Source organism: Peromyscus leucopus, chromosome 15, assembly GCF_004664715.2.
Source record: "Peromyscus leucopus breed LL Stock chromosome 15, UCI_PerLeu_2.1, whole genome shotgun sequence".
NCBI lineage: Eukaryota > Metazoa > Chordata > Mammalia > Rodentia > Cricetidae > Peromyscus > Peromyscus leucopus.
This window is the reverse complement of record NC_051076.1, coordinates 16,252,113-16,279,585: the sequence shown is the minus strand read 5'-3', so window position 1 is coordinate 16,279,585 and position 27,473 is coordinate 16,252,113. Positions and strand designations below refer to the sequence as shown.

Sequence of the window (27,473 nt, the reverse complement as noted above, 5' to 3'; positions counted from 1 at the left end):
TTGAATACTGCTAAGTGAGGAGAATGCAGGAAAAATACAAGGTAAGTTTATAGGCCAAGGAACCCGTAAAGTAGCTATGGTTGACAACAATTAATCGTGTATTTTGTTATAGAGAGATTTTGAATGTTTGTAGCACAAGGAAATGGTAAATGTCTGAGGGAAAGATGTGCCAGTTACTCTCATTTGATCATTAGACACTGTATATATATGATGAAATATGTATTGCACCCATAAGTATGTACAATTGCTATGCATAAGTTAAAATGTATTAAGAAGTAAAGTTGTAAAGATGGAGTGATTGGGGAGGACAATTGGATCACTAAATTGTCCTAGATGCCCCAGGCCCTTGCTTCATTACATCTTCTGGCTCTTGCCTGTCTCCTTCATCTTCACACAGCTCCAAGCCCTTTCTACTTTTTTAAGATGTCAAACACAAGACAGGCCCTTTACCCAGAGTCCAACCTCTTCATCTCTTTATTCCTCAGAGGCCTCCTCTGGTCTCCCTATCTAAACCAGAAACTCTGCAGTTAGGTTTACCTGATTGCTGTCTCCTCACTCCAGCATTTATGATTACATCACTCATTTGCTCATTGTCTAGTTTCTCTACTTGGAATATACACTTCAAGAAGGCTGGCTCTCTACTAAATCTAGAACAGTGCCTGGCAAAACAGAGGCACACAAGAGTGCAGTTCATTCTCCATATCTACAGGCCCTGCATGTGCAAAGTCAACCAATCTCAGGTTGAGTATTTTCAGGAAAAAATTGTGTCGGGCCTGAATTTGTGTAGACTTTTTTCTTGTCCTTAGCTCGTTATAGGACAGTATCTGTAAGGAATTTACATTGTATCAAACAGTATGAATAATACATAGGTGGTTCAAAGTATTCTGGAAGATATGTACAGGTTATATGCAATTTGATGAATTGATGGACTGATTGACTGGGTCTTGCCCAGGCTGGCCTTAATCTCTTGATCCTTCTGCCTCAGATTCCCAGTGCTGGGATTACAGGCATATGCCTCCATACTTGTTATGCAAGGGGTTGAGCATTTAAAGATTTTGGTATCTAGGGGAAGTAATGAAACCAGTCATCCGTAGATCTGGAGGGATGATTGTAATAGTCAAATCAAAAAGAGAAGTAGGAAGAGGGTAAGGAAGGCAGCTGAAGGGAAGAGGGAGAACGAAACTGCAAAGGTGCAGAATCTGCAGTCTTTACCTTATTGCCTAAGTAACATGGGAACTGCATCTCCCGAGAGAGAGGGAGTCAAGGTTTGGAACATCTGTGGGAAATGGGCAAGAGCAGCATGGGGAAGACACATGCCAAACAGATAGGTAATTGCACTGTGCCTAGGGGTGGGGTGAGGTAAAGAGAGAAGGCAGCTCCTCCCTAACCAGCTTGTGATAATTTCATTTATCTCCCTTGGAGTCAAATACAGAATTATGGGGTGGGGAGGACCAAGTGGAGGCTCGTGGAGGAGTAAATTGGTGAAGGTGGGAATATAGAAAAAGTGGAAACTTGGGAGGCAGCTGCCAACCCATCTGACAGCTATGTGCGACCTACACAGGACTGAAGGGAGTGGAAGGAAGCACAGACAAGGTTTCTTCAGTTTCCTGCTACTATGATTAAAAAAAAAAAATCCCTCAACTGTAAACATACCTGATATTTGGCAGCTGGAAATTCTCAGTTGGCTGGAAGTGAGTTTCAGGACAAATTGCCAACAACTGTCCCTTTTCCTCTCCCTTCCCTTGGGCAGGACATTTGTGTCAACAACAGTGAAGACAAACAAGTGGAGTATATTATTCACATTCTTCTGTCCTTGCTTCCATTTTTACTGCAATGTTTTTTTTTTTAAACTAATCCAGTGTTGCCAGTGTTCATAATAAACACAATGTACCACATGTAGTCAGTTTTCTGGTAATAATGAGATAAGTTCCCCATTCCTTGACACATTGGCAACTGGAGCATTAGTGATCAATAAAAATTCTTTTTCTGGATGACTGTATGTAGATTATCTCTCAGGCTGCTGTTTGTTATAGGTAAGAAATGAAAACAAGTAGAATATGAGATTTTTAGTGTAAAATAGTCCCTGTATCGTAGTAGGACAGGCCCATAGGGTTGAGGAAATTGGCTCAAATAAATTACCAAGGCATGCACATAATGTACTTCCTTATGAGCCAACCTGGAGTCCGCCCAAGGGCCTAGCAATAGGTGCTGTCAGAGTTCCTGATCATGTGGAGTCTGACTGAGGGCCTAGCATCAGGCACAGTCAGAGTTCCTGGTTGCTGTCAGAGTTCCTGGTCGTGCCCAGACAATAAGGGACAACCACATAATGCCACCAGATTGGGACACAGCTTGGGTGCTAGGAGGAGGGTATGTAAGGCTTCTCCCATTATTGAATAAATGAGTTTGCTATTTGCAGTCAACTGACTCCCAATGTCTGTGTTGTTGACACCGTGCCTTCTCACTCTCTCCCCTGAGGGAGCCATTAGGATCCAGCAACACTGTATGAACTGATAGTAGCTTAAAATAACTTACCCTCCACCACTGTGCAAAAACTCAGTGTTAGATTTTCTTTATTTTGTTAAGATTCTGGAAGTTAATATGCTCCTGATTGACTTCCTTTTTCATGAAACCTATTCTGTTCAGAATGTTATTTATCTCAGTTTGTGGCAACTTTCACCCTTCAGGACAAAGATCTTAAAGTTATTCTTGACTTCTCTCACATTCCATATTTACTCTGTGTGGAAATCCTGTGGGTTTACCTGTTAAAGAATAACCCTACATCTGACCTCTTGTCACCACATCCACTGTGATCATCCATACCCAAGTTACTTTCATCTCCTGTCTATGGCATTACAAGTGCCTCCTACAGATTCTCTCACTTTCAGTCTTTTTTTCTAGTAGCTGGAGTGATCCTATTAAAAATATGATGGTGTACATCTCTTTTTCTCTATTGTTTCCCTATTATCCTAGTTAGGGTTTCTATTGCTGTGAAGAGACACCATGACCACAGCAACTCTTACAAAAGAAAACATTTAATTGAGACTGGCTTACGGTTTCAGAAGTCCATTATCATCATTGTGAGAAACATGGTGTCATGCAGGCAGACATGGTACTGGAGATGGAGGTGAGAGTTCCACACCCAGATCGGCAGGCATCAGAAAGAGAATCAGACACACTAGGCCTGGCTTGAGCATTCTGAGACCTCAAAGCCCACCTCCAGTGACACAATGCCACACCTACTCCAAAAAGACCACAAAACCATATTTCCCAATAGTGCCAGTCCCTATGAGCCTATGGGGCTCTTTTTATTCAAACTACCACACCTATTTTACTTAGTAAACACTAATATCCTTATACTATTAGTCCACAAGGCCTTGGTTTACTTGACTATTTTTATTTTATGTGTATGGATGTTGCCTGCATGGATGTCTGTGTGCCATGTGCATGCAATGCCCATGGTGGCCAGAAGAGAGCAACAGATCCCCACCCCAGAAATAGAGTTAAAGACAGTTTTTAGCTGCTTTGTAGGTGGGTGCTGGGAATCAAACTCAGGTCCTCTGGAAAAGCAGCAAGTGCTCTTAGCCACTGAGTTACCTCTCCAGCCCCTACAAAATCCTTCACATCACCCTGTCTTATATCCTACTACTCTCCTCTTTCGGTGGACCTGACTACACTAAGCAGGCTCCTCTCTCTGGGGCTAAGTATTGTTTGATCTGCTTGGAAATTTTCTTTACATATTCATGTGGTTTACTCCTCCATCTCCTTTACGTTTGCGTTTTTCAGTGAGGCCTGTTTTGAATATTCTATTAAAAATACACCTCTAAGCTTCATCCTTTTACAGTCTATTTCCCCGCCTGATAATATATAAATATAATTGGTTTTTAAATAAAATATTTATTATCAAAATACTTAAGTGCTGGTTTTATGTCTATTCAACTTTTATTTTGTTCATGAATTGATCCACACAGTACTTAGAATACCTAGTACATAGGTTAGCATTTTGATTAATATTACTGAATAAATGGAGGTCTGGATTTCCTTTACTTAACTCAGGATAATCTTAAATACTCAAACTAGGTTTTGCTAGAACATTAAATTCTAGTTGCACCAGTTATAATTTCATATTTAGATATAGTAGCTGGGATGGTGCCAATAGGGAGTTTGATGGCGATTTTGGTTAAGGATATGTTAAATTAAGAAATAATTACACTTATATTTGTTGTTTATTTATGTATTTGGAGACAGGGCATGTAGCCCAGGCTGGCTCAGACTGCTGATTCTTCCTGTCTCAGCCTTCCCAGTGCTGGGATGACAAGCACTACTCCAAACAAGAATTGTTCATTCCTTCTGTTGTCCTTATTATTAAAACTAGGAGCTTATTCATGTTAAACAAGCATTCTATCACTGAGCTGTTTCCAGACTCTTTTTTTTTTCAGCTTATGTTTTGAGACCTATTCTGTCAAGCTGCCCAGGCAGGCCTTTTATTTGGAATCTTCCTGCCTCAGCCTTCTGAGCAGCTGGGGATATAAGTCTGCGCCACAGGTCAATTTTTAATTTAGTTTAAAAAGATATTTTAGCCGGGCGGTGGTGGCACATGCCTTGAATCCCAGAACTCGGGAGGCCTAGCCAGGCGGATCTCTGTAAGTTCGAGGCCAGCATGGTCTACAGAGTGAGTTCCAGGACAGCCAGAGTTGTTACACAGAGAAACTCTGTCTTGAAAAACAAAAAGCAAACAAACGAGGGTGTGTGTGTTTGTTTGTTTTGTTTTTTGGTAAGGGCTTACTCTTTCAGTGGCCTCCAACTCACTGCAATCCTCCTGCTGCAGCCTCACAAGCGCTGAGATTACAAGTGTATGCCACTTGTATCAGCTGGTTCCATTCTTGAAGCTACATAAATTCAGGTGCTTCATTCCATTTCGTTTTCGGGAATCTTGTGTAATGATATAGAATTCCGAGTGAGCTAGCATGGGCTACTTAACCTGAAAAGAGCTTCTGGGAGCAAGGGGTCCTGCAGCCTGTGTCTCTCTGGATGGCGGAAGAGGGCTCCCCAGCTAGCTCTGTTGCCCTCTCTCAAAGCGAAACACAGCAACTTTCCCAGCGTGAGCTTCCACAGCACGAAAAGACGATCCTTGTGTCAAGTGTGTGACGTGTGACAAGCTGAAGAGCGCCTCAGAAAGCTGTTTGACACGTTTCCAAACCCTTGACTCTTCAAAGCATACACAACACCTCCCACGTCAGGAACATCCAAGTATTTTTTTTTCTCCTTACATCATAGCAGGTAACATTTTAGAGGAGGCCCTGGACATGGCCTGAGGACGGGAAGGAAGGACACATTCGAGAGCTCCTGCCGAGAAGAACGTGCTTGGGGCCAAGGCGGGACTCGCGAGGCTCCCTTTTGTGGGGCGGTCGGATCCCCTAGGGCTCCCGGAGTCTGGTGTGTCCCGTGGCGCCGCAGGGCTGCTCGGCGGCCAGCGCCTGGAGGCAGGATCACGGTTCCTTAGGCAAAGGGATGTCTTGAGCAACTCGGAACTGCCGTAGAGGCGAGGGACACAGCCCTGGGCTCCATCCCCGGGTTTTACGATTATTGTTCTCCTGCGGCGCCGCCCGCCTGCCCGCCTGCCCGCTCCCCCGCTCCGCCTGGAGGCGCGCACAGGAGCAGCTCCGCCGCGCCCCAGCGCTGACACTTTCCTCCCCAGGCGAAAAGGTTCCGCCCCCTCCGGGCCCCGCCCCCGGAGTCTGCACATGCGCCCTCGTCGCCCCTCCCTCAAGCCTCCGGGCGCGCCGCGGGCGGGGCCTGGCGGGAGGGGGCGGGGCCAGAGCGCCTCGGAGGGGGCCCGGCCGGGATTAGTTGGTTTCGGAGAGGAGGAGGAGGGGGAGGGAGTCGCGAGCGCCGAGACAAAGCCGCGTCGCGTCCCCGGGACCGGCGCGGGGAGTGGGCCCGGGGCTCGGTGGCGTCCGGGTCGGCTGAAGGGATTCGCGCGCCGCTGCCTTGCAACAGGTCGGCCGCCGGGTGCGCGGCCTCGTCCTCGCTCGGCTTCCCCGGCCCGCGACCCCCGGGGCCACTTCTGCTCGGCCAGGCCGCGGCCAGACTCCCGCTTCCATGCGGTTCGGGTCCAAAATGATGCCGGTAAGCGTGTGGGCGTGCTGGGGCCGGGGCGTGGGGCCCGGAAGTGTGCGGGGCGCGGGGGCCGGGTCAGTGGAGCCAGTTGAGCTCCGGGGTTCGGGACTCCGACGCTCCGTTCCGCCCGGTCCCCGCGAGGGTCCCGGTGCTGCCTCGCGGGTCAGGGCGTCAGCTCTGGGCCGCCGCTCCAAACTTTGCCTCTCGGATTGAGACCTTTTGGGGGTTGTTCTGAAGGTCAAGAGCCAGAGAACCGGGAAGCTTGTTCTTTAATTGTTTAAGCGTTTTACTTTGAGTGAAGCATAACGCTTGGAAAGGCTTGCCTTTCTTTTTCTTTATTTCTGCTAGTTCTCTCCCCCCCTCCCCTTTTGAATTTCGATCTGATTGTTGGCGAGAGCAGACAAGTCACACTATCTCTTTGTGGAAACAGGTTTTGGTAAACGTAGCCTTAAAAGTTTTAGTTCGCAGGAAAACTTGGGTGCCTCGCTCCCACAGCTTGCTCTGCAAGACCTCGGAAGAAGAGGAGTGAGTTCTTTAGGCATCTGACTTGATCACCAGACAGACCACAGGTGATCTGCAGGTTAGATGGAGATGTTTCCGAAAAGCCACTTTTCTTTAGCGAGAGCAAGAGTTGGCCGGTTCTGGTGGCTCCTGTAGTGGATTTCCTCGTGGGTGCTGTATTTGCTCCTTTCTCAGGCAGAATCATTCTTGCAACCAACTTGACTTCTTTTTTTAAATAATAATAATTTTTATATATTCTTTGCAAAGTTTATGTATTTTAATACCCATCCCTAACCACCCCCAACCCATGTTCATATAGCTTTACTTGTTTAAGAAAACAAACAAAACAAAAACTAAAACAACCTCTTTTTTTTTTTTTTTGCTTTTGTAAAATCCGTGGAATAGAGTGATGAAATCTGTGTATGTGTGTGTGGTTTCTATTTTGTTTTGTTTTTGTAATTACACATGCAGAATATACTATATTGTCTCCTTGTCCCCTTGTGTCGTGGAAGATGTACATTTTTCTATCTTGTACATGTCCATAATAATTTTATTTTGGGGGTTTAGATGGCTTGGCATGGTTTTTATTGGTAAGAGTCAAGGAATTTGGAATTGTTAGCGTTTTGGATCTTCTGGTTTAGTACTCATTTATGGAGTTAGGTTTGTGATGTGAATACCTCATAGTAAAATACATATCTTGATAATGATAGGTTTTGTTACACACACACACACACACACACACACACACACACACACACACACACCGTTCCCCCCAGACAGGATTTCTCTATGTGACAGCTCTGGCTGTCATGGAACTCACTTTGTAGACCAGGTTGGACTGGAACTCACAGATGCCTCTGCCTCCAGAGTGCTGGGATCAAAGGCCTGAGTCACCATGCTGGCTCTTTGTGAACTTTTTTATTCCTTGTGTTTTTTAATTTTTTGCTGTGAAAAAAACTTTTGTAGGTTGTTTACCAGTTTTTTGTTTGTTTGTTTTTGTTTTTCTGAACAGTAAAAGGAAAAGAATAGGTGTTTTTGTTGCAATATGACTTCTTCCTGAAAGATCAGTTTAATATCAAGGTATCCTTTGTTTTGTTTTGTTTTTCTTTTTGCTTTATGTGGGGATGTTTTTCTCCCAACTACATAGCAGATCATCAGAATTCTTATAAGAAGTTACGAATCTTGGGACTAAAATCACTTAAGTAGTGTGGTTCTGACTGCTTTTCTGATGTCAGAATATAATCTCAATAGAACAGGTGTAATGTGCATGATGCCCTCTGGAATTTTGCATAGCATTAGTAATCGCAGATGTTAAAAACAAAACTGTTTCTCTGCTTCAGAATCTGTAACATAGGGATGATAGAATACCAGTTCTTGGGGTAGTTTGGAAGATTAGAGTTACTGTTTGTGAAGGGAGGGATTAATACAGTGCCTGGCTTGGGGTAGGTGCTGGCAAACTCCTGAATTGGCAACCATGATTACACATAAGATTCTTATTCTGTGATACATGAAAATATGATAGATTTTCATTTAGCAGCCTTGTGTTCTTTTTACAAAAGATTTATTGTATGTATACAAGTGTTTTCCTTGCATGTATGTCTGTGTATCATGCGTGTGCTTGATGCACAGAGGTCAGAAGAGGTCATCAGGTCCCTTGGAACTGGAGCTATGAATGGTCGTGAGCTGCTCTGTAGATGATGGGAATGGAGCCCAGGACTTCTGTAAGAATAACAAGGTCTCTTAACTGCTAAGCATCTCCAGCACACAAGCCTCAGGTTGTATGTGCCTTTATACTTGTATTATCAGGGTATCTGAAAAGAAAACTTTGTGTATGTGGTTGGGAGGATGAAACCCAGGGCCTTGTATACATGCTAGACAAGCACTCTGTCACTGAGCTATAAAGCCCCTAAAAGTATATTTTGGTTCTTTGAGATAGACCTGCCTGGCTGGTGCAGTACCTACACCCAGGCTGCTCTTTAGCTCACAGCATTTCTCCTGCACCAGCATCTGGAATGCTGGGATAACAGACATGGGCCACCATTCCTGTCCTAAAACCATTTTCTTAAATGTGGTTTTCATCTTTACCTTTTAATAGGCCTGGAATTTTATTCTGATACAAGTCAGGTTTTGTTGTATTTTGTTACTACTTTGGAAAACCAAAAGTTTATCAGGAAAAGCATCATGCTAATGGAAAGATGGGCACTCAGAGCTAGACCAGTTGCCTTGATGTACTTTTTTTTTTTTAATGTGGTAAAATATACATAATTTAAACTTTTTCCTTTCTAACCATTTCCAAGTGCAGTTTTGTGCACTAAGTGTGCTCCTTGGTTGGCTTTGGAAGGCATTCTGGAGTTCTGTTGCATTATATCAAATACACACAAAATGGTATTTGTGTATTTTCTCACCCAATAGTACAGACTCAAGTAGTTTTCCTTTATGTGGGACGTGAAGTGATAATTGGTTCCAGAGCCAGAAGTGAAGCTGCATTTTAGCAGGCTAGCTAAAAATAAGTCGAGAATCACAGCGGGCTAATGAGAGGGTAGCTGTGCAAGTGGGATGCTGATCGCTCTCGCTTTCAGATACCTGCCATGCTTAGCATCTCTTGTCCTGAGCTGTCTGCACCACTCAGTGAGGGGAGACTGATTTCCTAGTGGACACCTCACCATCATGTGAGAAGGGCCGTTTGTGCCTGGACAGGGTGGCTCTTCAGTTTTCCATTCATTGTGACTGATTTTCACACAGAGGCAATTATCCAAAACAGAAATTCTCACCCACTTGAAAATTATACTAAATTTCTTTCATTTATTACTTCCATTTTGTGAAGTATTATATTCCAACAAAAATACGTTTTTATGGAAGAGCTTATTGAGCTCTGAAAGCATTTACTGCTCTTTTCAGAAAACGGTTTCATAAACATTTCAGTTCATATCTGCTATTGAAGTGGTAAATTAAAAAGCAAAAGTCTGCCTGTGAAAAACTACACCCTGTAATCGCCAGTGTCCCATAGAAGGCCGGAGGACTGGGGTTTGCCTGTGTGGAGCATTTGGACATACTTGTGTAGACAGTGGGGGTGCTGTCCTGTGTTATCTGGTGGTACCTTGTACACAGTGTGGCTATTGTGAGTGAAGAACTGAACTTGGAAAATGATTTCATTTTAATTATGTTTAAATAGCTGTCTGTGCCTGGTGGTGACTGTTTTGCATGTGCAATCAAACCAAATGCCATCATACTACAGATAATCTTTCCAGACACACTAGCTTATTTTAAAAAGCTCAGTTGATCTGACCACAGCTTAGTTTTAAATTTGTGGCAATTTTTCCTGTCAGTGCTGCAGGGGCATAATTACTTGGAGTTAGTTGTTTTGTAGTGCTGGAGAACAAAACCTGATTCTCTGAGCTCTGGCATCAGGAGTGCTAATTGGTTATCACGGTGACTCCTTTAGTGGTTTGACACCTGGTCAGCGCTTTCTCTAGTCTGTAGTTCTGCTCTGTGCGATTTGTGGAGTCTACACCCCAAAAGCCGAACTTAAAGTAGCTTAAGTACTGTATTTGCTTTTTATTTATTTGTTTGTTTATTTTCCGGAGCTGAGGACCGAACCCAGGGCCTTGTGCTTGCTAGGCAGCATTCTACCACTGAGCTAAATCCCCAACCCAAGTACTGTATTTTCAAAAGTCCTATTTTATTTGCAATATTTTCCAAACTGAAAAAACATTTTAAACTTAAAAAAAATTTTTTAAGCTGCAGATGTGGGGGCTGGAGAGATGGCTCAGTGGCTAAGGGCATTGGCTGCTGCTCTTCCAGAGGACCTGAGTTTAATTCCCAGCACCCACATGATAGCCCACGATTGTCTGTAACCTCCAGTTCCTGAGATCCGATGCCCTCACACGGACACACATGCAGACAAAACACCAGTGCACATGACATAAAAACAAACATTAAAAATGTTACAGATGTGGCCGTCGAGCCTGGGTAAATTCTGTGCTCTGAAAGAATCCTTCCAGCTGACTAGGACTGGAAGAATTGCGTGTTGGGTTTTATTCCAGAATGAAGTTGAGGCTCCGTTCTTAAAGATGACTTCCTGTGTCTAGAGTTGTAATTCTCAAAGGCTGTTGAATCATCTGTTTTAAAAATGTACGAAAGAAATTTCACGTGTTTCAGTTTTGTGGCCTTGTGACTTCAGTTATAGTACGTGTGATTTCACATTTGAATTTTTTTTTCTTTTTTGCCTTTCAGAGAAGTCAGATTTAAGACAGTATGAAGAAATGTCAGCAAGTATGCACTGCCCCATATTTTAAGAATTAAAGAGAATTAGTTTATCTGGAAGGGACCTGGAGGATCATGGTTAGTTTTCTAGAAGAGCTGGTGGTCCCCCCTTCCCAGCGACCCTAGGACAGTGAGGACTTGAGTGTTAGAGCTCTTAAGGAATACTTTGCCTTTATCTCTTGGTGATCTACCACAGGTGGCCATCTTTTAAAAGGCACATGGAGCCCTTGTGAAATCTGCAGCTTGACTAGGTTTTCTTCAGCTCAGACAGGAGAACTTTGTAGCAGTGCATGCTGGTCCAATATGTCGTCATGTGTTAGGAACCTCTCCCTAGGTTTCTCCACTAACAAATGTCTCAGAGAGCTAGAAGTATGGGCTGTAAGAGCTTAGGAATCCAGAGTGTTCTTTTCAGTTCATGCCACCTAATCAGGCCGAACACTAGTTAAATACTGGGCTTTGATAGTGTGCTAGGTACTAAACAGAACATTTTTCTCTTATCAGTTAGAATTGAGAAAATGTGGATAAAATGACCACATTTGAAATGTCTTCTTCGTTGGAGTGGTAAGACTTTTCAGATCCTTCATCTGTACTGGACGTAGAGGGGTTGGTCACAGGCACTCAGTAGAGAAGGAGGCAGGAAGCAGTGGCACTCAACACCAAGGACTGTTCTGCCAGAGAGGTGCTGAGGTCAAGTTTTAGATTGTGGGTAAGAAACTTAGCAAGTATGCTTTTGCGTGGTTTTGGTTTTTTTCTATGTAGAATAATGCAAAAGCTAATTTACTTACAATATACTAGCACCAAATTGCCAATGAAAATGCCCAGTTGACTGGTCATAACTACTGAACTTCTGAAACACATATTAATTGCTTTCCTAGAAAAATTTTGAAAAGATTTAATTTAAAAAACATGTGGTTGTATGTTTCTGTGTGAGGGTATGCACATATGAGTGCAGGTGCCTGTAGATCCCCTGGAGCTGGAGGCACAGGTGGTTCATAACCTGGGCGCTGGGAATTGAGCAGTATATGTTCTTAACTCCTGAGCCATCTCTCCAGCCCCTTAGAAATTTAGGTCAGTTTCCAACACATCAACTAAAATCTCCATAGAAAAGTACTATTATAAGAAAACCACAATGAACAATTATAAAGTACCAATTTAAGCTACTAGTGATAATAAAAAAGGTGGTTAGGGCACTTTACTGATCCTCCACTGTGGGACAGTCTGCTTGAAAACCTGGAGTTGGAGGTGGGTGAGGTGGGAGGTGGGGTGACCAGCTCCTATCTAGAGCCCCTTTGTCTAACACAGCCCAGTGACTAGAGAGGTCTTCCTAGCTAGTCTCCTTGTTACACAGTGAAGTTGATCTTTCCATGCTCGTTCGACAGAATTTGAAGCTCAAAGTTGTTTCAGTAATTTGCTTCTGGCCATTCCATTGAAGTGAGGTTTGAGCGAGCTGTTTGCAAATAGATGCTCTGTTCAAGCTTGCAAGTGTTTGGGCTAGTACTTACAGAGCAAACAGTCGCCATGTTATTTTGGCTAACGGCTAATGATAACTTCAAAAATTGCTCTTCAGAGGCTAGAGAGAGGGCTCAGTGGTTAAGGGCACTTGCTACTCTTCCAGAGGACTGGGTGGCTCACGACAGCTCCTGCCCCTGGGGATCCTCCGATCCTCATTTCTGGTCTCCACATGTATGTACTTTTTCTCACATACACATATACACATAAATAAAAATAAATTTTAAAAATTTTCTCTAGAATGTAACTAATTTTTGAAGTAGAAAAAGAAAACGGAGATTTTTCTATTTAAATGCACGCTAAATGAGAAAATTGGTAGGTCTCTTACCAAGTTCCCATTGAAAGGTAGGTGGTTACCTGCCCCTAAGTAGAGGAAATATCTCAGTGACCTTTAACAAAAAATTCCCCTCTACTACTATAGAAAGCTTAGACTTTTCTCATTCCTAGGAAGAGAGAAGGGCTTACTAATTCTCTTTTTATGAGCGATGTTTAATCAGTCTCCTGCAGTGGTCGTTTTCAACAGAGTGGGAAGGAAAACAAAACAAAAGGGTCAGAGGCTGGGATGGAGGCCCTGGGAAAGGTTGAAGGCGGGAAACTGAAATGGCTGGGTGGCTTCTACAGCCATCTCCAGCTGGTGGGATGGTCAGAAGGACCTGAAGAAGTGTGGAGATGGAGGTAGGTCGGAGCACCTACTGTGTTCTCAGGACTGTCTGTCTGTGTGGTGAGTTCAGTGAGGGCTGATTTGGATGGAATCATAATTGGATCATGTCTCTTCATTTTTGGCTGTTTGGGGGCAGCACATGTTCAGTATATGTTAAGTGAATGTCCTCCGTATTTCAGGCTCCTTTCTGAGTGTGAATAGGACATCTTCCAGGGAGACTACCTTCCAGGGAGCCTGGGGAGGTTGAGACACATGTAAAAGGAAGAAATGGCATTAGATGGGATTTAAGTTAGGTTAATGTGACTGGGTGGCTGCTTTATATCGGGTAGCCAGGGAAGTGACATTTCTACTAGACCTGCATGGCAGGAAGGAATGAGCCAACAATAAGATTTCCACATGGAGCATTTCCAGTGTGTGGGGGCAGATGTCCATCATCAAGTGTTGGAAACCAGCTAGGCCAGGGCTTTGAGGGCAGGGGGAGAGTGGCAGAAGTGAGGTCGAGAACTGGCGGCATGTGGATTTTCTGTGGAAGGGGTGTGGTAGCCACCCGAGGAGTGCAAGATAGTGAGAGTTGGCATGGTCTGACGACTAGAAAGCCTGTTCTCTTGGCTGTGTGGAGAAGGGCTTCTAGGGATGCCAAGGCTGCAAGAACACTGGGAAAAATGAACAAAAGGCTCAGCTTGCCACATGAAGGGCCCAGCCGATGGTAGGAACTAGTTGTAGATTCAGTGTATACACTTTACCACTTGCTCTTCTAGCTTGTCTTAGGTGACATTGAGGGGTGTGTGGGGTAAGAGGAGAAATAGTAGACTTCCTAGGGTTGAGAATCAGAACAAGGTAGGAATGGAGCTATTTACCTGTCATTCACTTCTTCACTTTAAAACATAAAAACCCCATGATTATTTATTTTAAAAGTGGATTTTGTCTGGATGTATGTCTGTTTATCATATGCATGCCTAGTGCCTGTGGAGGTCAGAAGATAGTGTTGGGTCCCTGGAACTGGAGTCGCAGACAGTTGTGAACCTCCATGTAGGTGCTAGGAATTGAGCCCAGGTCCTCTGAAGAGCAGTCAGTGCTCTTAACCACTGAGCCATCTTGCCAGCCCCACAGCTTGCTTCTTACTTTTGAGATAGGATCTCCGTAAGTTGCCCAGTCTAATTTGAACTCTTTTTGTGGCCTTGGTAGGCCTTACATTGACAGTCCTCCTTTCTCAGCTTCCTAAATACCCAGCTGGGTTATAGCATGTGCCACTGGGCCCAGCTGACTTGTAATTGACGGAATGCTCAGGTTAACATGGCCTACAGCCTTGTCAGTGCCTTCGGAAGCCTTTGACCACAGCCATGTTGCTCCACAGCTCTGGATCCTGCCTCACTGCGCCTTGACTTCCTTTTGCTTTGAAATCAGTGCTGTTTTCATGTTCCTAACATAGGTACAGAGTAGACAGACCTAAGGAAGCTAAGTCAAGTTGACTTGAACAACTGTCTCCTCATGTTTTCTCCATCACACAAGCTGTAGATGATGACAGCTAAGCTAGTCTGTAAGATGCAGGTAATGTTTGATAAGTGCATTCATTTTATGAAGTAGAGACACTGGTTTGAACAGCAGGGTTGTTTTCGTTTTCTCTTTGGTGTGTGTGTGGGATCGGGCGTGCCATGGTGCACTTGTTGATGTCAGGGGACAACTGTCAAGAGGAGGTTCTCTCCTCCAGGGGGTTCTGGAGCTCCAGCTTGGCTGTCGGGCGTGCACAGCATGCACCTTTAGCTCTGAGCTGTCTTGCTGGCCCCCAACGGTATTATTAAAGGTAGCTCGGTACTCTGGTATTTTGGTTGTTGCTCTCTAGAGCCTGAAATTTATGCTCCTTCCTTCCTTTCATTTTCTTTCAACTATTTGGTCAGGGTGCGGTTAGACCCTTTATCTTCAGTCTCCTTTTCCTTGGACTTATGCAGTGCTCACCTTGGCCATTATTTTTGCTCCGGTCTATACAAAACTGTGTGTTCCTTGTGAGAAACACTGTTTTTCTCTCTCCAGGATCCTTCAGGACAGGCCTCTACTACAGCATAATAAACACCTTAGGCAGATTTCAAGGGTCTTGTTATCTAGCCCAATGACATGAAGCCCCTTTGTGTCAAGGGTCCATCCCATTTCAAATTTTAGCTGCCTACAGAAACTGACCAAAAGATTCAAAATCCCCAAGTCAGCATTCAGAAGGGAGCATCCGGTCACCCTTACTGCTATTTCACGTTCCTAAGGAATCTCATTAGGACGCCACAGGGCTGCAGGGGTGTTCAGTTTTTCTCTTGCTCACAGCACGTGAATCCGTTTGCATCTTCCTGTTCATAGCCAGCTCTGCTCCATTGCACTCGGCCATCTTTCCGTGTGAAGGGTAAAATGGAGCATGTAATAGTAGCTTCATGTAAAACAAGGCACGCAGTAACACAGTAGCAATGCCCCTGTAGGAGAGAGCATAGCAACATTGATCTTACAGAATAGTTGTAGGCAGGAAGAATTCATTAGGAATATATTTTGCTCCTTTTAATTTATTTGTGATTATGACAGCTACTGGAAAGCAGAGAGACTTCAAGAGATACTGCTTTGGATGATGTATTTAAACTTGGATGGAATTCAGTTTTGGATAGAGTTGAAAAGAAAGTTTTTAAATTTGTCTCCAAATAGGTGGTATTCTATCCTTCATTTGAAACATTATCTAGCTTTGGAAATGCTCCCTTTGAAGTAATGCTGTGTGTTTATGGATAGCTGTTTCTTGAGGCACACACACTGACCATCATGTTCCCTTCTCCTGTAAGTGCCCCTCTCCTCCATGGAGTGTTGACTCTCTGACTCGGTGTCGTTAGTTCACTCAGGCAGACACAGATTGCACTCACTGTGTGTACGGGGAGTGGGATGTAGTCGGGGAAGGCTGAGTGGTTGACTGGCAAAGAGCATTCCCTCTGCTGCGCTGGGGTGTTTGTGTAGGAGCAGCTAGAGGAGGTTTTACGGTCTGAGTTAGTGTAAAATTGTAGGGCTGGCTTCACCATGAGCGGATGGGCAGGGGCTGCCTGCAGATGAGCTGTTCTAGGAGAGAAGTGAAGACAGTGTGGATTTAGATTTCTTACTCGGTGACTTGACGCTACTACGGTGGAGCTGATCATTTGATGTAAGTTTTTTTTTTTAAGGTATTTTTGTTCCTTCTTCATGCAGGGTATTACTGTGTAAGCCAGACTTGGCATGATTCTTCTGCCTCCGTGCCTTGGTTGCTGAGATTATAGGTGTTAACTACCACACTCAGTTGAGCTTTAAGTACATAGCACCCTGATCCAAAAACCTCCAAGATCTGAAATCTTTGAGTGTGGACAGAATGTCATGAGTAGTAAATTTCAACCCTGACCGCATGTGAAACATTGCAATTAAAAAGGCAACCTTCATGCTGTATGTATAGGTATATATAAAACACATGAATTTCATGTTTATACCTGAGTCTCTAGTCTAAAGACTTTCATGGGTATTTGCAAATATTCCAAAATACAGAAACAAAGCAAATTCTGAAACACTTGTAGTTCTAAGCCTTTTGGGTAAGGATCAAACCTTCATTTTCTGTAATTGAATTGGAATTATCTGAAATTATCAAAATATGCAAACCTGATTTCCCCAGCAATAAAGCCTACACTCTTTATCCCTTTAAAAATAAACATTTTATTTATTGTATTTATGTGTATGGGTGTTTTGCTAGATGTATGTCTATGCACTGTGTACATGCAGTGCCCATAGAAGGCCGAAGAAGTGGGGACCGGAGTTACAGACAGTTCTGAGCTGCCATGTAGGGGATGGGACTGAAATCAGGGTGTGGTGGAAGAGAAGATCAGCCAGTGCTCTTAATCCCTGAACCATCTCTTGTCTAACGCTATCCTTCACCTTCCACCGTTCATCGGTGTAGCATTAGTCTTTTCATTCTGCCCCGAAGAAGGCAGTTTTTCATTCCTGTATTCCTCTTACTTGGAACTGTGTGTGCACGATAAGCTCTCAGTCCACGAAGTTAGCGAGGGGTTGGGGTTAAGAGGAAGACAGAACCAGAAGCTTATTTGGAGTGACTGACTTTGATAAGACACCATGCCGAAAGTTGAGTATAGAAGCAACTGTTACCAGGAAGCAAAGGCCAGAGGCTCCTTGCTTATAAAACACTATTTTTCATGTATAATGCTTTTTTGCTTTAATTAAAACAATCACAATTTATTGTGTAACTCCCCATGTTGATTATTTTAGATCATCCACTCTACATGGTATTGAATGAATGACAGCATGTTTTATGTATGATTAACTTTCTCACAGAGCATTGTTCAAATTGATGCTTCATGAGTTAATAGCCAGGTTCTAACTTCTCGTAAGTGGTCCAAGAAATAGTTGATGATGTAAAAAAATATACATTGGCTATGATTTTGTGACTTTGCTTTAAATAACTCAGATTAGCTGATAGACGCTGATAGATTTAGGTTAAAAGTATGCCAGCATAAAAAGCAGCATATTTAGTGAGCACAGAAGAGTTTTAATATGATCGAGTCTTACTAGAAGATTGGTAGGTAGGACTCGTGGCAATTGATGAGGACTTTCAACATAGCCTGACAGCCCAGGGTAGACTCCAGAGGGGAAGAAAGAGCCCAGCAAGCATGCTGGACTGTTGTGAGCTGCAGGAAGGCTGGGAAGGCCCTCAGAGATGAAGTATGCCTGGGGCTCCTGAAAGAGATTCCATAGCCACTGAGAACCCCATATGCTGCCCGCTCAGAGATCGGAGTAATCCCACAGTGGCTTCGTGCAGGGGCTGGGACAGAGCATGCCTGCCTGAGAAAGCCAGCTACGTGCTCTGATATACTTCCTGCCAGCCGAGTAACCACAGGAGCAGGAGACTGACTGGAATGATCTGATCCCCATTAGAAACCCTCAAGTGTTGTATAGCCAGCTGTGTTCAGGCCGGAAGTCCCCGTGAGAGTTTGAGAGATGGAGGAAACTTTGGTGGATGGTGCTGTGTGCGTGTGTGTGTGTGTGTGTGTGTGTGTGTGTGTGTGTGTGTGTGTGTGTGTGTGTGTGTGCGCGTGTGTGTGTGCGCGCGTGTGCGTGTGTGCGCGCGTGTGCGTGTGTGTGTGTGCGGTGTGCGTGTGTGTGTGTGTGTGTGTGTGTGTGTGTGTGTGACCCAGGCTCTGGTACATGGCAGACCTTTGCTCTGCTCTTGTGCAACACCATAGTCCTTAATGTTATTTTTTAATTAAAAATCTAATACTATTGTTTGTGTGTGACACACACACACACACACACACACACACACACACACACACACCCTCACCCTCACCCTTTTTGAGTCAGTGTTTGGAAAGGTATTTTTGCAGGGCTGGCTTAAAAGGAGTTTCTCGGCATTCTTCTCCAGAAAGCAGTCTGGGGCTTTCTTTGGGTGAGCATAGCAAAATAGCAAACTGGAGGGATCTTTTACATTTTTCTTCACAGAGGAATTAGAAACCCTTCAGCTTTCCTCTAAATCTCAGCACTAGCTTAATTACCTACCAGTTTTTGGGAAATTTCTTATGTGTTGGGAAATTGGAAAAAGATTTTTGTTCTTTTTATAGATTGCTCATTTTTCTTTGAAAGGCAGGCCTTTCTCCTTGTACCCCTGACTTCCTATAGGTAAGTCTAAAGTGTGAGTTTTCACAAATGGCAACTCTGAAGGTATACTGGTCAGGCTTTACTTCCTGTTACAACAAACATCTTAGACCAAGGTTCTGGTTTTCTTCCCCTGTGACATCACATGGCTTTTAAAACCAAATGAACAGTTGCTGCTAAGGTGGCCCAGTGAGTAAAGGTCCTTGTTGCCACCCTGACAGCCTACGTTTGATCCCAAGGAGCCGTATGGTAGGAAGAGAAAACCAATATCTGCAGGTTGTCTTTTGACCTCCACACATACAGTGACACACGTGTACCACTCCAATAAATAAATAACCTCTCAGTCAAGGGAATAAACTTAAACCTCGGACTCAAAGTCAGTTCCTTACAGTGCCCTAGTCAGTGCTCTGTGTGTCCTCTTGAGAGGTTGCTCCTACTTCCGTCTGAAATAACTTTTTGAAAACGAAGTGTCCTTATGCCAGTGACATTAATTACAGTGAATGCATGTTCCATCACAATGAAGCTGTAGACTAAGTCTGTGGCCTGTCTTTTAAACTGAGTGTTAGACGCACCCTTGTGTTCCTGGAAGTTCTGTGTAGATGTGGCTTTGGCACAAACTAGTGTGCAGTGTCCTGGGGTTGCATTTCATCCTTTGCTGCATGTTCCCCTCTAAGGTTGGTCATTGGAAGAGGCAGAAACAAGCAATAATCGCATTAGGCATGATTTCAAGCTGAAAATTATTTTTAAATTTTCAACAATAATATAATTGGAAGTTAAATTCTCCTGCCTCAGCTTCCCAAGTGTGAATGCTACCACATCTAACTTTGAAATTTGTTTCATTTTTTTTTTTTTTTAATCATGGTGATTTAAAAGTCATTTGATCTGAACTAAACAGTAACTGCTTCACTTATTTCTGCCTTATTTCTGGGAATTAATTGTAGTTTGAGAATACGTGGGTCATCTAGGAGAGCACATTTGTAGAGCAAAGCTGACAGCAGGTAGCGGTGTGCAGTATGGACTGCCTTCAGCCTTCAGCCTGTACTCACCCCACACAGCTAGTCCAGCCCGCAGTCGTTCCTCTCCCTTCTCTTCTCAAGTAGAGGAGGAAGGAGGAGGGACAGTCATGGAAACAAGTCTGCATTTCATTCTCTTTAGTGTCTGAAATGGAATCATAGGTTGTCACATTAAACTCCATCATTGTGGCTAGGTTTTGAGTTGAGAGATTTGAAGTAATATTTAACCTTTATAACTTGGGTGAATACTTAGACTAAGGAAACGTTTGACATAATTTTAAAAGAATGTTTCAAAAGTGTAGTAACTTCATTTTGTTCTCATGTCTTCTAAGAGGAGAAAGAGGCAATTCTCTATCTTCTTCCTGAGGCCCTTGGCAACGGATCTATTGTAACTATTATTATTATTATTATTATTATTATTATTATTATTATTGTTATTATTTTAATTATTTGCCTCCAGAGGCCTCACGAGTTACAATCCAAGTCCCTTGTTTTGGCCTTTCATAATGGTTCTTGGTAGGTTTCTAGACCAGTTACACCATCCAGGACTTGTTAGACATGAAGGAGTCTTGGTTCCCTTCCCATATCTGCTGAATCAGAACCTGTCGGGGCCGGGCTAGCAATCTGTGTTGACCTACCCTCTGTCCTTGCCAGCATTTTAGAACCTCTGCCCATAAAGACTTGCATGCTGGTTTCCGCTTGCTCCTGTGATCTTTTCTTCTTCCTCTCTCTACAGAGATTTCATTTTCCACAGATGTGACCAGCTGTTTCCTCATGAGGCCTTTGTTCTCTGTGTGGCTTCCTTGCCCAACCTTAGCTGGGCTTGTGCCTCATTCCTTAGATGGTGGCTGCCTGCTTAAGAGCCCTCCCAGCAGTGTGGAGAAGAGCTCGGCTCTTCAGCTGGCGTTTTGTTCCCCTACAGTTCCCTCTTCTCTCTCCCTTGTGTCTTAGGAAGGTGACTTGTGCATGTGCACCAGAGCTCCCTAGCCATCTGGCTCTCCTTGGGGAAGATAGGGGAAATAGAGAGAGGGAGCTCCCCGCTGTGTCTTTTCCACACAGATTTTCTGTTCTTCTGTAATCCCCCTTCTCTCCCTCCCTCTGCAATTGCTCAGTATTAACTATTTCACCAGATTATTTCTACATTAGAATCCAGACCATAGATCATCCATAAATGTTGAATGAATAGAAAGGACGTTGAATCAGAAGCAGAATGGTGGTGGCCGGGTGTAACTGAAGGTATCTGCCTCTAGTTTGCTGTATACTATATGCAAGACCATTTAGTGATACCCAGTAGAACTTAACTGAAATGAGCTGAGGGTAAGATGATGTGTTGTGGGCAAAAACATTTCTCTGAAAGGCAGAACTGCTGTCAGTGATAAGTGTGTCCCATGTGGCTGTTGAGAGCAAAGTCTCTGGAGGAAATCAGCCTATGTTTGGGTCTTGGTTTTCAATTTCATAGCTGTACGACTTGCAGACTTTAACTTGGTCTCTGTGCTTCAGGGTGTTACCGTCTGCAGCATTTGATGTGTGTTGTGTGCTGAAGGCACACTGACAGACGACCTTTCGACGTCGTGACACTCACATTTGTAATGAGTGGAAAGCCGAGGACTGGCAGGTCAGAACCTAGGCAGAGGCAGTGGCTGTGTGTGTGTGTGTGTGTGTGTGTGTGTGTGTGTGTGTGTGTGTGTGTGTGTTGATGTTGGAATTTTAGGTGGGGTTGCCGGGAAGATGTTACTGAGGGGGTGACAGCTGTGTGGACAGAAGGGGAGGCAAGTCAGGCTGCTTAAGAGCATGCTCAGCAGGAACGAACAGTGAGTGCAGACTTCTGGTGGACCCAGGCCTGGCCTGTTGTGGAACAGCCTGGAGGACTGCGGTAGAGCGGAGCCTCTGGGCGGAAGTGAGGAGGTGTGAAATTAATGGTGGTGGTGTTGTTGGTGTGGGCAGGACACATGGTCTTGTCTGTAGTCAGTATTGGCTTTTGTGGTGGCACCTGATTAAATGGCAGTTTTTAGGGAACATAAAACTCATTTTAAAGAAAAGAGTGTTGGACTGGAGAGATGGCTCAGCAGTTAAGAGCACTGGTTCCTCTTCCAGAGGTGCTGAGTTCAATTCCCAGCAACCACATCATGGCTCACAACCATCTATAATGAGATCTGGTGCCCTCTTCTGGCATGCAGGCAGAACACTGTATAATATTTATTATATACATAATAAATAAATACATCTTAAAAAAAAGATGAGTGTTTCCTAAGCACTCTGTAGAATGAATGTGGAGTTCTAATTAGATCTGTCCAGGAAGCCAACAAAATGCCATTGCTGGTTCAGAATGAGGATTTAGCACAGGTACCAGATCGCCACAGCTAGTCTTTATGGGGAAGAAAGGTGTTGGTTCAGGCACTTGCCATTCACACCAGTGTTAGCTCCATGGGGCAGGTACCCCGGGAGGAGCACTTCTCTCATATTCTTATAGTAGTTATGATGCTTTTAAATAACAGAGCCATAGCTGGGCGATGGTGGCACATGCCTTTGATTCCAGCACTCGGGAGGCAGAGGTAGGCGGATCTTTGTGAGTTCGAGGCCAGCCTGGGCTACCAAGTGAGTTCCAGGAAAGGCGCAAAGCTACACAGAGAAACCCTGTCTCGAAAAACAAAACAAAACAAAACAAAACAAAACATAACAGAGCCATTGGTTTTCAGAAAGTGAAAGGCTAGATTGCTATTAAATTGGGGTGGCTGGCTAAGTGGAGGACTTCCTAACATCTTCCTGCCAAAAGCATGGACAGCTTGAAGAGTAGAGGATGGGTCAGAAAGAGTTGTGCTCTGACCTTGTTTCAGTAGCCAAGGAGATCACTGCCCTGAGTCTTTCTCTTCATTGAGAAAGAGAAAAGAATACCTGTTCTGTTTGTCTGAGAGTTGGTGTAAGGCTGATGGATAATGCCTGTGAAAATAGCAGGCAGGACAGAGTGCACAGAGGTGCTCTTATGTAACAGTGTTTATTTGCTGGCGGGCTGTGTTTAGCGCATCTTCTTCCATCTGGCGTTGCTATAATTTAATAAACAGCGTCAAGTCTCACACTTACAGTGAAGCTTTAAACTTCAGAGAAAGTTTTCGTGTGGGTGGAGTATGGAGAAGTTCTACGTAATACTGTGCCGCTGTGGGTAAGTGTGCTGGTATTTCTGGCCCAGCAGCAACAGAGTAGCATTCTCTGGGCTTGGTTAATCTTTTTCCCAGTGTTGTTAAGGAGCTGTGTGTAAGGAGCTTCTGTGCTGCCTTGTGGGTTAAGTTGAGGCTTTCTGACCCCACATCTTCATGTGGTACAGTTATCAGAACGCACAGCGCCTGAGACGATTAGCTTGAACACATTCGGTTCATACTAGGCGTCTTGACAGCATTCCCCCTTTCTAGGATCTGTTCACGATTTTAACAGAATCCACTTCTACTGTTTCTGGATTACTGTGTATGCGATAGGTGTCTATGTAAGTTAGGAGATGCATTTGCAAAAAGTGGAGACAAGTCCCCAAGGAAATGGGCTTTAGCACACTGAGGAGCAGAGCCCAGGTCCCTCCACATCTTCTGGTCCTCTGTGATGTCTGAGTCAGTTTCTGTCACTGTGCCTCCTCAGTGCTGCCCTTTTACGAAGGGCCTAGTGCAGCTTTCTCGCTGGGATGATGGCCTGCAAGGGTGGTCAGGTGACTTTTGGCAAACCCTCTAGCTCTGTAATGGTAAGGTGTCACTGTGACCAGGTGTGGATTCTACTCACTTTGCTTTTTTTTTTTTCTATTGTAGTCATAAACCCCATACTTGGTTTATTTGTTTGTTTGTTCAAGACAAGGTTTCTTGGAGTAGCCCTGGCTATCCTGTAGTTTGATCTGTAGACCAGGGTGGCCTTGAACTCAGAGACTGCCTGCCTCTGACTCCTGAGTGCTGGGATTAAAGTTGTGCGCCCCCACTGCCCAGCTAACCCCGTACTTCCTCCGTGGTCAGCATAGTCTCATTTGGTTACTCTGGAAGACAGTCCCTGATCCATTGTTTGTCAAGGGCCATGCTCTCTGCATCCCTTCTTCATCCGGAATGAAGGTGGGCTAGCTCCTTACAAGTGTTACTCTTCATACTCATATGGGACAGTTCACAGGGCGCAGGTGTTCATGGGATTAGACGACTTGCATTGCCATCAAACGTTGTCTGCAGCGTGTTAGTTTCTTCAGCATAGAAATTAACACAATTTTAAAAATAATTTAATGGGCATATGTTGGTAGCAGTGCTTTTTAAGATGTTTGTTTTTTTACTAGGGGAAATATTTACAATGAGTTGTAATTATCTGTTGGACTGAATTTATATACAAGATCAGGTAGGTTTTGGTATACTAGCTATTTGTTAATGAAATCTCATACTTAAGAGTAGGTATTGGATTTGATTGAAACATTTCAGTTTAAAATTTTTGGGAGTAGTTAATGTATGTACATGATCTGAAAATAAGTTTTCCTTCTGTGAGTTTTCCTTCTGTGATCTGGTTCCTGTTTCTTATCCCTCAGCATCAGAATATGTACTCAACTTTATTTTTATAAATCCTTCCAAAAAGAAGTGCACTGGTGTGTGTATGTGTTTGTAACATTCACGCCTGAGAGCGAGCTCATCCCATTGAGGCCGAACTTAGTGGGGCCACTGGTTAGTGTAGAGCACTGCAGTCCAGAATCCCCAAACTACACAATCCTCCTGCCTCCGCTTCCTGAGGAGCTTGACTACAGGTGTGTTCTACCTCATCTGGCATGGATGACATTCTTTAATTAACCCTGAAAGGATTCGTGAAAAGATCTCTTTGATGTCTTGGTCTAGCTAAGTTTTTGCTTCAACAGTACAGATGAAACTGGCAGACAGAAGTTTGCTTTGCCCTTCCATCGGGAGGCTGCCTGGTGGCTGTCCTGTGGTGGTTCCCGTTCAGTCGGCAGTGTCCGTGGACGGACAGGGACCCAGTGCTGTGGGCCCAGCCAGCCCCCTGCACTTTCTTTCAGGGCCGGGATCTGAGGGGAATGCTATGCGGCAGACACGACAGGTGATGGTTTCCTCTCTTTCAGATGTTCCTGACGGTGTACCTCAGTAACAGTGAGCAGCACTTCACAGAAGTTCCCGTTACCCCGGAGACAGTCTGCAGAGATGTGGTGGATCTGTGCAAAGAGCCTGGCGAGAGCGACTGCCATTTGGCTGAAGTGTGGTGTGGCTCTGGTATGGACCTGGCTCTCCGTTTGAGTTCTGCTGTCTTCTGTTGCTTTTGGGCTCTCGGATCGACACTGTGGGAATGCTCGTTTTCACCTACACATAGCAGGATAGGCTGTGCCTTAGGAGGCCATATTTTTGCTCCAACTTTTGGTGACATAATAGAATTCCCTCACCCCCCTCTTTGAGGGACTGTAGAATTGCGTGGTTTGCAGAAAGCAGTTACATGCATCACTGCCGCTGGACGGAGAACCAGGACTGCGTGTTGTTTGTTCCAACCAGGCAGATTAAGTTCCGGGTTAAGTCACAATTGGCTGCCGAATGCTTGGCTGTCCTGTCTCTGTCCATGTCGTTTATCTGAGGCATTGAGAGATGGTGTCTTCGATTACTGATAAGTGTATAGTTTTCCTAGGACATTTTAACATTCTTATTACAAATTCTACTGATGTCATTGAGAACTGAGTTTATGCACTTGCCTTCTCAACTAGTACATTGGGTTTTTAAATCCAGCTTCCTTTCCAAAGTGGGAAGTTTATTTGTTTTGTTTTGTTTTTAAATAGCTCAAGATACATTGTTTCTACTGAAGTTCCTAGTTACGGAGTATTTAGCTGCATCTTTTTTTCTTCCTAGAAAAGTTATGAGAGCTGACAGTCTTGCTGCAAAAGAGCTAAATATCTTCTCATTGAAATATTCTTTTTACAAATGAATAAGTTTCACTCTTGACATTATTTACAGACTGATCATTTATCTATATTGGGTCTGGGAAGCTGGCTCTGGGTAGAATGCTGCACACGGCATGGGCCTACGTTTGTACCCCCAACACTCATGTAACTGGATCTTGCTGCAGGCCCTACAACCCCAGTGATGGAGTGCAGACGGGATCCCAGGGACTCACTGGCTGGCCAGTTTAGCTAAAATGGCAAAAATTCAATTCAGTGAAGAGACCCTGTTTCAAAAAATAAGGAAAGTGGAAAGTGATGGAGGAAGACATGTAGATGTAACCAACCGTCTTATTAAATAAGAAACACAGAAACAATGTAAAAGAGAAAGCCGAGAGGTCAGAGCTCAGAGCTAAAATCTCACCCTTCCTCCTGCTGTCCCAGCTTCGCGAAAAGAGACCTACTTCCTGTCAGTTCATTTTTTTATAGTATGTTGTTCTGCCTTCTCATTGGTTGTAAACCCAAACACATGACTGCCTCGTCACTGTCTGAATGTACAGCCCCCTAGGTCTTAAAGGTATATGTCTCCAATGCTGACTGTATCCCTGAACACACAGAGATCTTATGGGATTAAAGGCGTGTGCCACCACCGCCACACTCTTGCTATGGCTCTAATAGCTCTGACCCCCAGACAACTTTATTTATTAACATACAATCAAAATAATAATTCTGTACAATTAGATTACCACCACATTTCCCCTTTTCTATTTTAATAAAAAGAAAAAGAAAGCAAAAGGTTATAACTAACAAAAGAAAAACTATATACAAAAGTACAATAACTATATACAATATATACAAGTAATAAATACCTAAACAGGTATTTGACAAATCAGAGAAAATAATTCCATTATCTATCCTACTTTGGTAAATCCAAGATGTATCTAATGCACTTTCTATCCTAATTAATTTTCAACTATAACTAACTAATCTTCAACCATAACTAACTAATCTTCAACTCCCTCAGAGACCCAAGAAGGGAATAATATTAGCTAACAAAAATAAAAACAGGAAGTGCATGCAAGCAACTTCCAAAAAATTTTGTGAGTTGACAGAAACAGCCAGCTGCCTGGGCAGTCACCTGAGGTTTCTCCGCAGTGTTGGGGCATCATCTTCAGCCTATAGGCTTAGTGTATCTGACAGACTCATTTGTGAAGTAGGATGTACACAAGGTCAACAGTTCAACCTCACATTGGGTGAGAGCAGTCCACGTACCAGAAACACCTGAATTCCACTAGTGTCCTGTCATGATTCAGGATTTTAAATTCTGGAAATTGTTGACAGTTTTTAAATTCAGCTGTCCATTCTTCTTGGCTGTGTATATATGGCTTCATCTCAGCATCCCCTTCTTCTCCACATCCCTCTATTAAATGCCAGTCTACTTTCGAGAGGCATGAGCTTTCAGCTGCTGTTCCATTGTACAACAGAATCCATCGGCCCTCTGCCTGTTAAGCTGCTTTGAAGAAAAGGGCACCGTACCTTTTCCGGATGCGAAGGCCATTTCAGGGATGGGGCCGTATTGTCCTGGCCTCAGAAGATGCCTTTTGATAAAGCCATAACCACACTTGTTTTGGCAAGAATCAGTAGTCCCTTGTTTCGTGTTCTGTCTGTCCATTTTGTCCTGTTGATTCGAGGATACTTTGTTGTCCAGTGGCTAACTTTTGCCACAAGGAAAGTTGACTCCATATGCAGTTTCTTCAATGCCCATATTTTCTCTGAAGTAGATTAGTACTGCCAGGAGCTGACATGTCTCAAAAAAGAAAAATTTTCTAAGTTATTAAAACATTTTAAATGCCATATTCTGTAGATCTCTGAAGGGTTTGAAGATGACCTGTCTAAAACA

At 43.9% G+C, this 27,473-nt stretch overlaps 1 protein-coding gene across 1 annotated transcript in view; it reads left to right on the top strand.

Annotated features, from left to right (window-relative positions):
* The first annotated feature begins 5,845 nt into the window (after nucleotides 1-5,845).
* Nucleotides 5,846-27,473, top strand: part of Tp53bp2 (tumor protein p53 binding protein 2) — a 60,195-nt gene continuing 38,567 nt past the window's right edge. The window contains exons 1-2 of the mRNA XM_028858995.2: nucleotides 5,846-6,126; nucleotides 24,776-24,923. Of these exons, the coding sequence (XP_028714828.1) occupies nucleotides 6,100-6,126; nucleotides 24,776-24,923 (175 nt within the window). The 5' untranslated portion in view covers nucleotides 5,846-6,099. The remainder of the gene's footprint in view (nucleotides 6,127-24,775; nucleotides 24,924-27,473) is intronic.